The sequence below is a fragment of the Amblyomma americanum genome, chromosome 6, assembly GCF_052857255.1.
Source record: "Amblyomma americanum isolate KBUSLIRL-KWMA chromosome 6, ASM5285725v1, whole genome shotgun sequence".
Classification (NCBI taxonomy): domain Eukaryota; kingdom Metazoa; phylum Arthropoda; class Arachnida; order Ixodida; family Ixodidae; genus Amblyomma; species Amblyomma americanum.
In genome coordinates this window covers 12,133,551-12,147,576 of record NC_135502.1, presented here as the reverse complement: position 1 = coordinate 12,147,576, position 14,026 = coordinate 12,133,551, and the positions used below count along the sequence as shown (strand labels likewise).

The 14,026-nt window shown below is 46.5% G+C and overlaps 1 protein-coding gene across 1 annotated transcript in view; it reads right to left on the bottom strand.

Moving 5' to 3' along the window:
* Positions 1–14,026, bottom strand: part of LOC144094553 (uncharacterized) — a 59,768-nt gene that overhangs the window by 26,483 nt on the left and 19,259 nt on the right. Inside the window, exons 6-11 of the mRNA XM_077628471.1 lie at positions 7,879–7,955; positions 6,902–6,981; positions 4,194–4,346; positions 2,888–3,020; positions 1,793–1,863; positions 501–567 (exon numbers count right to left, since the gene is read on the bottom strand). Coding sequence (XP_077484597.1) covers positions 501–567; positions 1,793–1,863; positions 2,888–3,020; positions 4,194–4,346; positions 6,902–6,981; positions 7,879–7,955 — 581 coding nt within the window. The remainder of the gene's footprint in view (positions 1–500; positions 568–1,792; positions 1,864–2,887; positions 3,021–4,193; positions 4,347–6,901; positions 6,982–7,878; positions 7,956–14,026) is intronic.

Sequence of the window (14,026 nt, the reverse complement as noted above, 5' to 3'; positions counted from 1 at the left end):
GGAGGCCAATATTGAAGATCCTGTGCCTTTCCTCTCCTCAGGATATCTTCTTTCCCTCAAGTAGATATGCGCGAAGAGTTATTCATCTATGAAGTGTGAGCCCAGATTCTTCTTACACAAACAACAAAACAAAAAAAGGCCCCACTTTAGCGCTCTAAAGGACCACGTATATATGACGCCATGTAGTGTATTGCTTTCGTAAAGAAATAACGGCCCTTACCGGCATGCGTTGACACCGAAGTTCCGGTTCCGGAACACACACATGCGCGCACATGCACTCATTCTCTTTCTCTCACTCCCTCAAATACAACGTTTTGGTTACCTTTTTTTGTTGAGTAATTTTTCAGGACTTCCCTTGCTTTGGTTATTCCGTGCGAGGGCACACGGAAAGTTTTAGTTCGCGATAGTGCAATGAATTTCAGTAACTATCAGGGTTTGTGAGTGCTCACAGGGATCAGTGCTAAATCATCTAAGAGGAAGGTGGACTCTTTCATGCTTACGAGTTCCTCCAGTGGAGAGAGCGAAAGATTTGCGATACTTGCGTACGCCGTTTTTCCGGTGCATTTTCTGAAAGTATGCAGGATATTGGTTAACGCACAGAGGAGGTCACTTAAAAGCACGGCGTAGATAATTCCTTTCTTCGTTTCTACACTCCCTTTTCCACACTTTCCGTGAGCCGTTTTAATTGCCAGATTCCGCCTCAAAGAACACAGGCCTGGTATCTCAAAATGCTTTCGTTAATTATTCAGCATGATATGAAATGCAATCAACGTCCCATAAAACAATGACATGTGCTACTTCCGTCAAACATTCCGGAATGATTATTTTCAGACATCAAAACGACGCCACTGAAAAGACTGAGCACTAAAATCCGCAAAAAAAAAATTTAGAGGCGATCAATTGATTGATGCAGTGAAAATGCAATAGCATCCTTCTTCTGCACGCCAATCTATTGCAGTGCTACCGGCGCAGAGGTTAAGCGTTGCGCCACTGCACAGGCAGGTGGCTGTTCTAGACTCAGCCGCCGGATGGGCTTGTGAGAGCCGGATTCCTCTCACCGAGCAGTGCGAAAAGGAATAGCTCACGCAAACCTCATTTCTGCACACAGTTCCTCGCGAGGCTGTGTATTTTTCATGTAGGCCTGCTGTTGTCTGAATCGGTGACGTTTGACAGGTGGCAGGTGGAGAGAGGCCAATTCCCCAAAACATCTCTTAGCGCGTGAAGAATCCACACGTAAGCCGACGCCACCAGAGAATTTTCGCCTGCATGACCCTCCAGATGCTATCCCATTGAAACACCATCCGTCATTTCCCCACTCTTGCTCAGGCGCCTCCGGGGTCCCACAAAGGGAAGATGTCGCCGGAGATAGCGGCCCTCCGGAGACGCGCCGCGCACTGTCACACGTTCACGAGGTAACTGAACGTCTTTAACGCAGGCATGTGCGGATAGACAAGGGAAAAGTGTCGAAATGAAACACCATATATGTCGCCCAAGCATCTCGGACTTTGTCGCCTGACAAAGCGTGATAGGAGTAGACGGCTGAGCCATGGCGACAGTCGGCTTGCGGCACATTTCCCCGTTTTCCGTGGCTTAGCGTCAGCCCGTTGCCGGTGTGAACACACTTGCCTGCAGGACAGTTTAAATTTGATTTTAACGCAGAACACGTAGCCGGCATGACCGCCTTTTGTTCGAAGGAACGATGTTTCGCGCACAGGGAACGGAGAGCTTTTCATGAAATTATCACGCGCAACACTTGCAGGGATATGAGCGACGTCATTCTTCATTCACTCACCCGAGAATGTTACTCGGCGTGAAGTAGCGGAATAGTTTCACTTTCGGTATGTTGAACAAGTAGCTTGCGGCCTGCAAGAAAAGAGAGTTTAAGGCTTAATTACATTCAAGAGAGAACGTTGCCGCGTATGATGAAAACGAAATTTCTAAGCAGCCAATGCATAACTATCACCAGGTAACATATCGTTTAATCGCTATACGCATATTCTGTAAAAAAACAAGACTCATGAAATAGGAGAAACCGCGATTATGTTCCCCACTTGTCATCGCCTCGTGTTTTTTCTCCACCGGGCGCAAGTGAGTAGGTGATTGGGGTGCGCTGCCGTGCCGCGCACCCAAACACATCTGGGAAGGCTCATCCACCCACGGCTAGACCGGCAGTGCTAACTGTACCAATACTCCTTTTCTCGGGGCCTCCGGGGTCCCACAAAGGGAAGATGTTTTTCCCTTTACGCTTTCCCTTACGCAACGATTGAAGCGTCCGTTAAAGAGTTGGACCATTTCCGCGCCTCTCGTATCATCACAACCTCCTCTTCCGTCCGAAAAAGTGTAAAATAGTCTGACCTCCAATGTACTCTCGTCTGCACTGGCGGCAACGCTGCAGCGCAAATTACCCCCTGTCATCTGCAGCTTCCCGCACAAACAAACAAATAATAAATCCTCAGAATATCTGCACCCAATTCGGTTAAGCTGCATCACGGAGTTTAGATGTCGCGTTTTTCCATACCGAAGCTATATACACCCGAAGTGCGAGGCACGCTTCAGAGTACAGGGCTCCGGAAAAATTTCGACCACCTCCAGTCCAATAACGCGCACAGAATTCCGCGAACTCGTGCTCAACCGGCCGCAGCCGCCATGCAATCTTGGTGTGGTACGGACTTACTAATTTCTGAGGAACTGAGGCCACATCTGGAGAACCCCGCCGCAGTGGCTCAGTGGTTGAGACGTTCGGCTGCTAAGACATTTAGGACAGGGAATCGAATCCTGGCCGGGCCTACCACGTTTCAATGGAGGCTAAACGCAAAAGCAGGCAGCCATCTGTGCGATGTCAGCACCCCGTAGGTAGAGAGATAGAGGGAGAGAGAAATGCGCTGACCCCGTCCAGACTGGAGCCGTCGTGCTCGTCGTAAGGCTGGCAGACGTAGGCCTCCAGGACGGCGGCCAGCGGGAAGCAGAAGGTGAGCAGCAGCGGCACGAAGGCGCACGTGGCCCACATGAGGCCTGCGTTCCTGCACACGTCCGTGCGGGGTTTGATCCAGAGGGGTCGTCAGGCGTGCATAAACGTCACAGTTTCAAGATGCTTCGATGAGAATAACGGCCTGAGGGGCGAGTTGGTGCACGATGAAATGGACGGGGGCGCAACAAGGACACTAACAAGAGAGGGACACTTTTCTTGTCCCTCTCATGTTACTGTCCTTGTTGCGCCGCCGTCCATTTTATCTTTTCGATGAAACTGCGCCAAAACAAGAACCACGGGGCACTAGTGACTAAAAAAAGCAGACCAAAGGGGGGTGCGTGTTACGACGTTGCCGTACCTCGTCGAGTCTTTTGCAGCGTTACTCATTGCAACGTGAGCAGAAAACGGCAACAGACCAAGGCGTTAAATCTTCATAACGGAAGTTGAACAGAATGGTCACTAATTTTGGCAGAAATAACCCTCATTTGCCGTAAGCGCATATATTTAAACCGAACCTTTTCCGCCACCACAATCCCGGTTAACTGCACTGCCGGGCAAAGGCCATTTCTATAATTTTCTAATTATTCCTGTCCTGCGCCAGGTGCAAAACACCCTATCTCTGCAAATGTATCTCCTCAAGAGTAATCTCTGCCTTTCTCTGCTAACTTTCCTTATCTCCAAACCCACTCAGTTTCTCTAAAAGACAATCGACGATCTGTTCTTCGCATTGCATGTCTGCTGCCCATGCTCATTTCCTCTTGTTGATCTCACCTATGATATTGTCAACTCAAGTTCGTTCCATAACCCCTTCGACTCTCTTCTTATCTCTCTCGTCTTTCAAACTACGACTCACACTACAGTACAGACAACTGGGAGCAGTGTTTCTGGTGAGTCGCCAGCGAAGATGGTAATGATCAGTGACGTATATGATGCCTGATGAGCCACTTTCAAAGAGGCCCTTGCGCCTCGTTTTAATTAGTCTATAAAAGACACAAGCGTAATTATACACTTGGAAGTTATATCGCTGGGTAGCAGTGAAGCTTATGGACATACCACTTGTGCTTTTCATAGTTATGTTTCTTGCGACTGTCACTAGCGGTGAAGGTGCGAACACTTTTTGCGGTTTCCGAGATTTTCGCGCGAGACCTGCAGGCGAGAAACCTCAATGGCCAGAAGAGCTAGCGTTGCAGGAGGCCGGGCAGGGTACTCGAGAGGCAGGTCTCACGAGATGAGCACGATGCCGCCCATGTTGCAGGCGGTGTTCCTCTGCGTGGGTCTCACGTAGGAACGGTAGTTGGATACGCCCAGGATGAAGCCGAATATGAGGCCCGCCACGATGGTGGCCACCGACACCACCGACACCATCAGGAAGGCTGCCCTGCAGGGCGGCGGTAACGCTTCGCGTGAGAATCTGCACACGCAAGTACCGCTCATACCACTGCAGGCTATACTAACAGCCAATTCACCTTCTCCTGTTTTGTATGACTCGAAAGACTAGTTGACTTCCGTCATGTATGTCGTAATGAGCCCTGTCTGCTCAGAAGACTTGAGAAACATATTAGAAGCAAGATATTCAAGAATTAAATCATAGAAACTAAAGAATAACTGCGACACCGCAATGCATCCTAGCGATTAACCATGTCTTGAGTTACTCCATGCAATTTCTCCACTGAAGAAACGATACCATTTAGGGATTGGCGGCGAGTCTGCACATTTTCTTCTGAGTGAAAATGTACCGGCGTCGAGAAACACGCCTTCTATTCACGAAGCTACGCTGCCTTCTCAGAAGCCATCACCATACAGCCGGCTCTTGCCGATGGGGACGGCACAAAACATGCACTCGAAGGCAAAAAAGTTTCGCTTTAGTTGGCACCGAATGAGGCCCTCCTGCGAAAGAGGTGTGCGACGGCGGTCGCGTAACGAGCATGCGTTAACGGACGCCTGCAGAAAATGCGGAACATGTCCAACTGTAAGGTATAGAAGTATGGAAGTTAATGGTCCATTCTTCCAATACGTAGGAAAAGCATCCTTTCATAGTGTTTCCATTGCTCGCATCGAGCAGTTAAGACTGCTCGAGAGAGTTAGCGCTTGTCTGCGTCCTTCTTTCCGTCCTTCGTGTTCCTTTTGCGCTATTTTTTCCTCATCAACGTGGAACTGTTTTTAAGATATCAAAAAAATAATAGCAAAAATTCAAGCCTGCCGACGGGAGATCTGGAGATATATTGATTGTTATAGTGAAATCTTACAATACTTGAAAAAATTGCGCTCGTAAACTCTCTTCCGTTCAAAAATGATTTTGTCCAGAATTGTTTGGTATGCAACGCGTGGCTGTTGCAGGCGCTCGCGTGTGGCATGGCAAGCGAACCTGTAGCCGAATTTCGTAACCCTTCCCTCGCACCTCCTTTCTTATCGCCCATTCTAGTTGGTGAAACTGGTCCTGCACGTCCCCATGAATCCGCACCCAGGAGAAAAGAACAAGTCACAAGATTTGATCCCCGGCTGCAGTTTAGACACCGTGCTAAGTGCATCGGCATTTATCCCTTGCCGCACGAGTGGTAATAAGGGTAGGAAATTAGCGCAAATTTTCGACCAGTTTTTTCAGCCAGCGTGAGTTTTCGACTTACGTTCCAGCGATAACTGTTACATGGACACGCGAAGCCTTCCTTGTTGGCTGACAGTGCCCGGTAAAATGACGTCACGACAACCTAGCTCCTTCCCCAGCGCCGGCACATTTTCGCTTTGCTAAACGATCTGTGGGGCCATGAATCGTTTGTATCACTTAGAAGTACGAACACAAATTACCACAGACTCTAAGCGCCGATGGCGACAGGGTACACAGAAGCGTGCACAGGAAATAGCAGGGAATAGCAAGGCAATGCGTGATAACTACCACGGAATACATAATATGTCTCACACGCACACCAGCATCGTTCCACTTGCTATGTATATAGCGTTCATGCGTCGCAAAATCGAGTGAGCATCGTCTCCGCTGTCGAGCTAAATCGAGCGTCGAGAGACATAAGAATGATGCCCCCTCTCCCTTTGGCCACCGCTCACTCCACATCCTGTGGTCGAATGTTTAGGGGAATCGCTAAAGTGGAGTAGATTCTCTAAACGGTGTTGGTCCTCTAAACATTGGATAAACACCGTTCCCTCTTCGAGTTGTTCAGTTCGTTGTTGCTCTATCTGATTTGTTGGCTGCTCTCAATAAAGAAAACAAAATTGATGATGGCCTAGCTCTGTTAAGCCAGGATATACGTAGCCTAAGCGCGGCGACATCTGGTTCGGAAGAGTTAATATATGAAAGGCGCGCATTCACTACATGCGCCTTTATTCACGGTTAAACCTCGAGCCGTCATGGCGGAGTGGCAGCGTCTCCACCTCAAACGCCAAAGGCCCTGGTTGGATTCCCAGCCTCGACACATAGTTTTTTTTTTATTCAGTGAGTGTGCGGGGGGTTGACCACGTGGTGCGGAGCAGCTGCCGGCGGCGTGGTTCGTCACGCGATTGGTCACGCGACCATTCACGTGGCTGGTCACGTGGTGCGGCTTACAGAGGGTGCGCAGACCGGCGAGGCGCGCGCGGCGGCGGTGGTTCCTGTGTGTCCTGTGACGTCATCACTGCTCCTCGCGCATGCGCAGCACGGCTCTCCAGTTCGTAGCACAGTTCGTAGAGCGACTGCCCGGACAGACGGTGGTTTCGGGCTCTAACCCCCGGACCCGGTAGAACTTTCCTTTAGCTACTAAGTTTTTGTGAAAGCTCCATAGCCTCCCTTCGTAGTCGTATGGCTAGACTTAGGTGGATAGTAATAAGCAACTACCCCCTTTCCACGTCATTTTGCAGAGAGAAGTCTAGGCAGTAATATCCCCAGCTATCGCTGCTATACGCATTACGTGATGCTTGGCCCTATATTAAACGAGTCATAATAGTTACCTGTAAATCCTTAGGGATTGAGGGTTCACGATGCTTCCGTCGTGGTTGAGCATGTGGGCAGTTTTAGCCAGGTGCAAAGTCTGAAACAGTTTACAAGCGGATGTCAGATCTATCGTCACACGTGTCCGGACGCAGCTGCGGATTATACGCTGGTTGGGTTACCGAAGCCCGGATCATTGGTACTTCACAGTGTGTACATTTGACTCTTATTGTAACCGTAATGCCACGACACAAGCAGCTGGTATATCAATATAAGTGCTACCACATCACGCACAACGGCGCTGTCATGCTATGAGTAACAGTAATACTTCCAAGACAGCCAAGTAGGACGCCCAAGTAGGGCTTTTGCATTAATATTTAAATCGTATTGCATTAATTCATATTTATAGTAGGTTTTGGTTTATATTGCTGCCACAAACGAATTGAGCTGCTCTCTTTGACGGTTCACAGTCGGATCACTCATACTAAAGTAACATCTTCGTTTGGGTTAATTGCTTCATACCTGGAAAGGATTCTGAAGACGACGCGAAAGAGAACTGGGAAAAAGAAGGCACATAAAAACTATAGAACCGGCACTCATATGTGGCTCGATTTTCCCTCTTGTTGCGGACGCACAGCGCAAGGCACAAGGACAAAGAGTGCACAAAGGTGCGAGGTACTTGCTGTCCTTGTGCCTAGCGTTGTGTACTCACAATGCAGTGCCAACTGGCCTGTCAAAGCCGGCCTTGTTTCTTTCCTACCAGCCTTGCTTCTGCGTATAATTTAGATATCAAAACCACGGCCAGCCACACAGCGTGAAGGATAATGCTAATTTTTGAAAGAAGGGTCACGAAGCCTCGCTGTGCTTTTAGCAACATGTTCCTTCCTCGAATGCATGCCGTTTCATACGACAATGGCACTGTTCCAGTGCACTGTAATAGCACGCTTAAGTTACGAATGGTAACGTTGTATGTCGCAGTGAGAGCTGCAGACATCACCTCTTGAAATTCCTGATCGTATTGATCGTAAGCCGTCTTGATGCGATCAGCCGTCTCTGTGAGGCTCCGCTTAACATCTGAAAAAAAAAATTGATTAAAGTAAACGTTTCGAACATTAGAAGACAAACCTGGTAATGTTCAACATAACAACCTTATAAGAGCCTAGCATGCTCTAAGGAACGGGGGTTATCTAAAAGCGGTCAAGAGGAAACTAGGCACAGGTAAAAATCAGATCTATGCGCTTAGAGACATGGAGGGTAATGTCATAAGCGATACAGATAACATAATTAAAGTAGCCGTAGAGCTCTACAGAAACCTGTACATTATCAGTTTGATAATGTACAGTTTGGCAGCAGCGTACCATCGGGACCACATCACGTATCTTATCTGCCTTTTGCAGCCCGGAAAGGAGCGGAAAGAAATCCCGGAAGGAAGTGCCGCTTCAGCAACGCCAGTTGTCGACACCAGGGTGATTCCAGCAGAGGGATGCAAGCCTCGGCTACGGAGCTATAAAAGGACCGCAAGGCCAACGCCTATCCGCAGTTTGGCAGCAGCGTACCATCGGGACCACATCACGTTATCTTATCTGCCTTTTGCAGGTGAGGTATTTTTGTTAACTTCAGTGTCCGCGCATTATGTGGAAATTGTGCGCTGCTGCCAAACTATATTGACTGATGTGTTGAATGTGGTGTATTTAAAGAAAAGAGAGAAAAAAACCTGTAAAATGGGAAAAGATGACCGCGATACTGCAAAAGCAATCGAAGACCTGCGGCGTGAGCTAAGAGCTGAATTGAGAGCTATAAAAGATAGCCTATAAGGAATGACAGAACTTATAAAGATGAAATTCAGCAAGTACTGAAAGAGAACGGCGAACTGAAAGCAGAATATGACAAACACACACGCAGGCTTGATGAGCTCGAGCAGTATCAGCGCTCCAACAACCTTCAGATCAAAGGCATTCCACTGGATGGTGAACCGTTATCTATTGTGCAAACAATTGGTGTCATTGTTGGAGAGGAAATTACAGAACAGGACATTGACATATGCCATCGTGTACCCACTGCACGCCATGATGAATCAAACATTGTTGTTCGGCTTGTTCGCAGAACTAAGAGGAACGCAATACTTAACAAGGCCAAGAGAGTCAGGATGGATGCAAAAAAGCTTGGGTTTGAAACCTCCTGTCCTGTCTATGTAAATGAGCATCTTACAAGGTTTGGTAAACAGTTGCTTGGTGCGGCGATTAAGAGGAAGAAGGAGGTGCGATGGAAGTTTGTCTGGACCGCTGGATGCAGGGTTTTCGCGCGAAAAGACGAGGGCTCTTCGGTCGTTAGGATCACTTGCATGGATGATCTCGAGAAGATGACAGCCAACGAAGAGTAGACAAACTGTCCTATATTTCTGCATGGCACGCATCCAAGATGGACACAGATATAAAATGCGAATACCATAATCTTGACTCTTTTAATTCATTCCTAGGCAGCCCGCAAAATCGCCTGACAGTATTGCATATAAATGCTCGCAGTATTCGCAATAAGCAAGATAAACTGCATGATCTGTTGTCATCCTTTTCATTTTCAATTGATGTTCTACTTTTCTCTGAAACCTGGCTTTCAGTGGGCGAGCTAGTCTCCACCGCAATTTGAACAATACAGGTATAATGGCTTAGTTCGTTCGAAAAATAAGGGATGGTGTGGCCGTGTACGTGCTGCAGTCACAACATTGTGACGTCATATCGCAGTTTTCAATGGTCACAAATGATGTTGAATGCCTCACGGTGCGGTTAGATGCAGCTGTGATTGTAGCAGTCTATAGGCCACCAGCAGGGAACAAGTTCCACTTTTTTGAACACATTGAAGCTCTTCTTCATTACCTCAGCAGTTCAGGGCTTCCCTTTGCAATCATGGGTGACGTGAATATCGACATGCTTTTTGACAACCCACCGGCAAGGCAACTGAACGAACTGATAAATTCAACTGCATGTGTGAACCTTATCACAAAAGCGACCCGACTCACGGCAGAATCTGCCACGCTACTAGATACCTGTATCAGTAATATGCATCCGTCCGGCAGTATTTCTGGATTATTATCAGTAGATATAAGCGATCACCTACCAACATTTTGTTCCATTCCACTTGAGAACGTTAGATATAAAGAAAGAGAATCTTAAAAGGAGGACGCCGACCAAAAGTAAAAAAACAAAAAAACAACAAAATGACGTTTCGGCTCCCGTACGGGAGCCTTGTTCCCAATGAGAAGGATTAGGAAGTGCATCAGGATTAAATACGTTTGAAAAGAGGGCGCAGGGAGCGTGCGTATACAGGAGTTAGATTTCCAGTGCTGCGATTGAGGGTGCGATTAGTCGTTTGAATGAATAATGATTCGAGGTGAAGGCGACGGTACAGATTCTTTTCAGTTTCCAGCACGTGTGCCCTACTCCAGTCAATACCGTGGCCAGTTGATACGGAGTGTTCGGCGATAGCATTAGAGTTCACTTTTTTGTTTTTAACATCATTACAATGTTCTTTTAGGCGTCTTTTAAAATCACCAGTCTCGCCGATGTAGACGCTGTCACAATCGGAACACGGGACGCTGTAAACAACGCCAGGGTACTTTTCTTTGGGGAGAACGTCTTTCACGTTAACCAGCGCATGCCGTAGTTTCCTTGTGGGGACATGGGCAACATGAACTTAGAATGTGCGCAGAATGCGCGCCAAGGCTTCGCTTATTCCGGGTGTGTAGGGAACAGCGGCACGTTTCAGAGGGGACAACACGGGAGTTTCACGTGTCGGGCAAGATAACTGCTGCCACAAACGGATGCCACAAAAGCAGCTGGGTACTCGTTGCGCGCGAGTTCTTGCCGTACAGTACCAAAGTCGACTGCCCGATCTTCAGGAAAACTGCATATGCGCTCTGCGCGTTTGAACAAGGTTGTGGCAACAGATTTCTCTTGATTAGCCGGGTGCACAGATTTAAAGTTAAGGTATCTTCCGGTGTGGGTGGGTTTCCTGTAAACGCTGAATGATAGCTTTCCACTGTTTCGTTTTACCAATACGTCCAGGAAGGGCAACGCGCCATTCATTTCTTCTTCGACGGTGAAATCAATCGCTTCTTCAATGGAATTTAAATGGGACGAAAAGGCCAGTAAATCATCTTTCCGAATGAGGCAGAAGCAGTCATCTACATATCTAAGGAAAATTCTTGGCGGTGATGGGAATGTTTCAAGGGCACGGCGCTCAACAAATTCCATAGTCAGATTCGCGACATTCACTGAGATAGAGGCGCCCATTGGTGTGCCCTGAAGTTGTCGGTAAAAAGAGCCTTAGAAGACGAAATAAGTGTTGTCCAGGCAGAACTGTAAGAGCCTGCGGAGATCTGGAATGTCAATGGGCAGCAGAACACACTTGTACGGCGAGGCCAACGGGAACGCATGTGAAAAGCGACTTGACGTCAAACGAAACCATGTGCTCGTCATCGTCCGGTGATACGTCGCTTACCTTCTTGATGAAGTCAGTCGAGTTGCGTACGTGTGTTGAGACGAGACCGACAAGTGGCCTGAGGGTCCGGTGAAGGTAGCTGGATAAACTGTGAAGAGGAGAACGACTGTAGTCTACGATGGGACGCATCGGCATACCAGGTTTGTGCACCTTTGGAAGCCCGTAAAGAGCGGGGGCGGAACCGTTCGTGCACAACAGTTTGAAGCAAAGTGCTTTGTGGGAAGGAGGAACGAATTTGAACACGTCAGGAAGAAGTTTTTGTAAAGCGCGCTGCACCTTTGCGGTCGGGTCCTTGTCGAGACGGGAGTAGGTGGCGTCATCTTGCAGTAGGCTTTGCATTCTGCTTATGTAGTCATTGCGGTCCAGAAGAACTGTCGTGTTTCCTTTGTCTGCTGGAGGTATAACCAGATCCATGTTATTGCGAAGGTTCCTGACAGCTTCACGCTGTTCAGTGGTCAGTGGGGACGTGTGATGCTGCGGGTGGTACTTGGAGAGGACGCTGACATTTTGTTGTTTTTTGTTTTTTACTTTTGGTCGGCGTCCTCCTTTTAAGCTTTATTATGAATGTCCCCGACCAGACGAGTTTTCGTCCAACTCTCGACTTCGAAGAAAGAGAAATTAAAGAGTCACGCATTATAAACGAACGCGCTCTGGAAATCTTTCGCTCTCTTATCAGTACCACTGACTGGCAACGTGTTCTAAGTGAGAAAGACCCGGACAAGTCGTATGATATGTTTTTCGATAAACTTATGTGGTGCTACGATCAGTCTTTTCCAGTAAAGACGCAGAAGCAGCACAGTAAAAAAATAAGAAAACCATGGATCAGCAAAGCTATATTGGAAATGATAAATAGAAAGAACAAGATGTACCACGCCTTTGTTAAATGTCGTGACCCGACAGAGTTTACTGAATACAAGAAGTATAGAAATATGGTGAAATTGCTGGTAAAACACGCGAAAACTCGGTATTATGAGCAGCTAGCTTCAAAAATAAGAAGCAATCCCCGAAAAATATGGAATGAAGTTAGAAGCCTAACCAATCAACAAAACCATGTGTAGACTTTCATATTACAACGCCGAATGGCGTCTTGTCTGGCTGTGCAGCTACAATCGCCATGAATAACTACTTTGTTTCTTGCTCTGAATATACCGACCTTAACACAAAGCAAAAAAATACCTCTGTTACTAGTTGTGCTCACTTTGCAAATTCGATCATGTTAACTCCCGTGACACCTTCCGAAGTGAAACGAATAATTAATACGTTAAAAAACAATACAGCTGCTGGCAATGATGACATTTCATGTGGACCGATAAAATATGTCGCCGATTTAATATTTATTCCTCTGGCTCATATCATGAATTGTATGTTCGAGGTCGGTGTGTTTCCAGACCGCTTAAAGATAGCACGCGTACATCCGATTTTAAAGAGTGGGAACAGCTATGCTTTGACTGAATACCGACAAATTTCAGTCCTGTAGATCCTGTCCAAGCTTTTTGAACATGCCATCAACGTCAGGATACAAAACTTTTTCGATAAATATCATGTAATCAGTAATATGCAGTACGGATTGAAAAAAAAAAACAAATCTACAGAATCAGCCCTGCTTAACATAAAAAATGAGATAATAACAAATTTTGAACAAAGACAATATACTCTTGGACTATTTCTATATCTGCGTAAAGCATTTGATTCTGTGTGTCACGATGTCCTCCTAGTTAAACTGAATAGGTATGGGATCCGCGAATACCACTAGAATTAATAAAAAGCTATCTGTCAAGACGCTATCAATATGTCAGTTTTAATAAATATTCATCTCTAGTTCTGCCAGTTAAAAAAGGCGTTCCACAGGGATCTATTCTCGGGCCTTTGCTGTTCATAACATACGTAAATGATTTATGCTCTATTCCTAATACCCCGAAACTAATCATGTATGCAGATGACACGAACGTAATTTTCTCTAGCCATTCACTCCTGGATATTGAACATGCTGTCAATAACTATTTGTTCCACCGGTATACTTGGCTAAACACAAATAAATTATGCTTGAACATTGAGAAAACGAAATACATATTGTTTGCATCGCTAAACAAGCCTAGGAAATCCCCCATAGAAATTTTGTTTGATGGCAAAGAAATAGCTCAAGTCAAGGCCCAAAAATTTTTAGGCGTGTGGTTTGAAGAAAGCTTATCGTAGAATTCTCATGTTAACAGCCTCATAGCTGACCTAAGCAAAACAATTGGCTGCCTCTTTAAGATTTGTCCACTCATCCCTCAATGGTTGCGAACTGTATTTTATTACTCACTCTTTTACTCCAAGCTTCCCTACTGTGCTTTAGTCTGGGGTGCCACCACAAGTCACAGTTACAAAAGATTAATTACCCTGCAAAAAAAGTGTTAGGAATATTTGAGCAATATCACGGCCCACCGGAACTACTGCGGACAAGACCGCTTTTCCTGAAATGCAAAATGCTAAAGGCCAATCAAATTGATTATTTCAAATTGCTTCAGTACATAAAAAAAGCGAAGCTTTACAGTGTACAAAAATCCAATGCAGCTCCAGCATACACACTCCGTAAGGAAACTTTACGGCCGCCAAAAATAAGAACGAATTATGGACGACAACATATTGAATATCCAACAGCTAACCTTCTA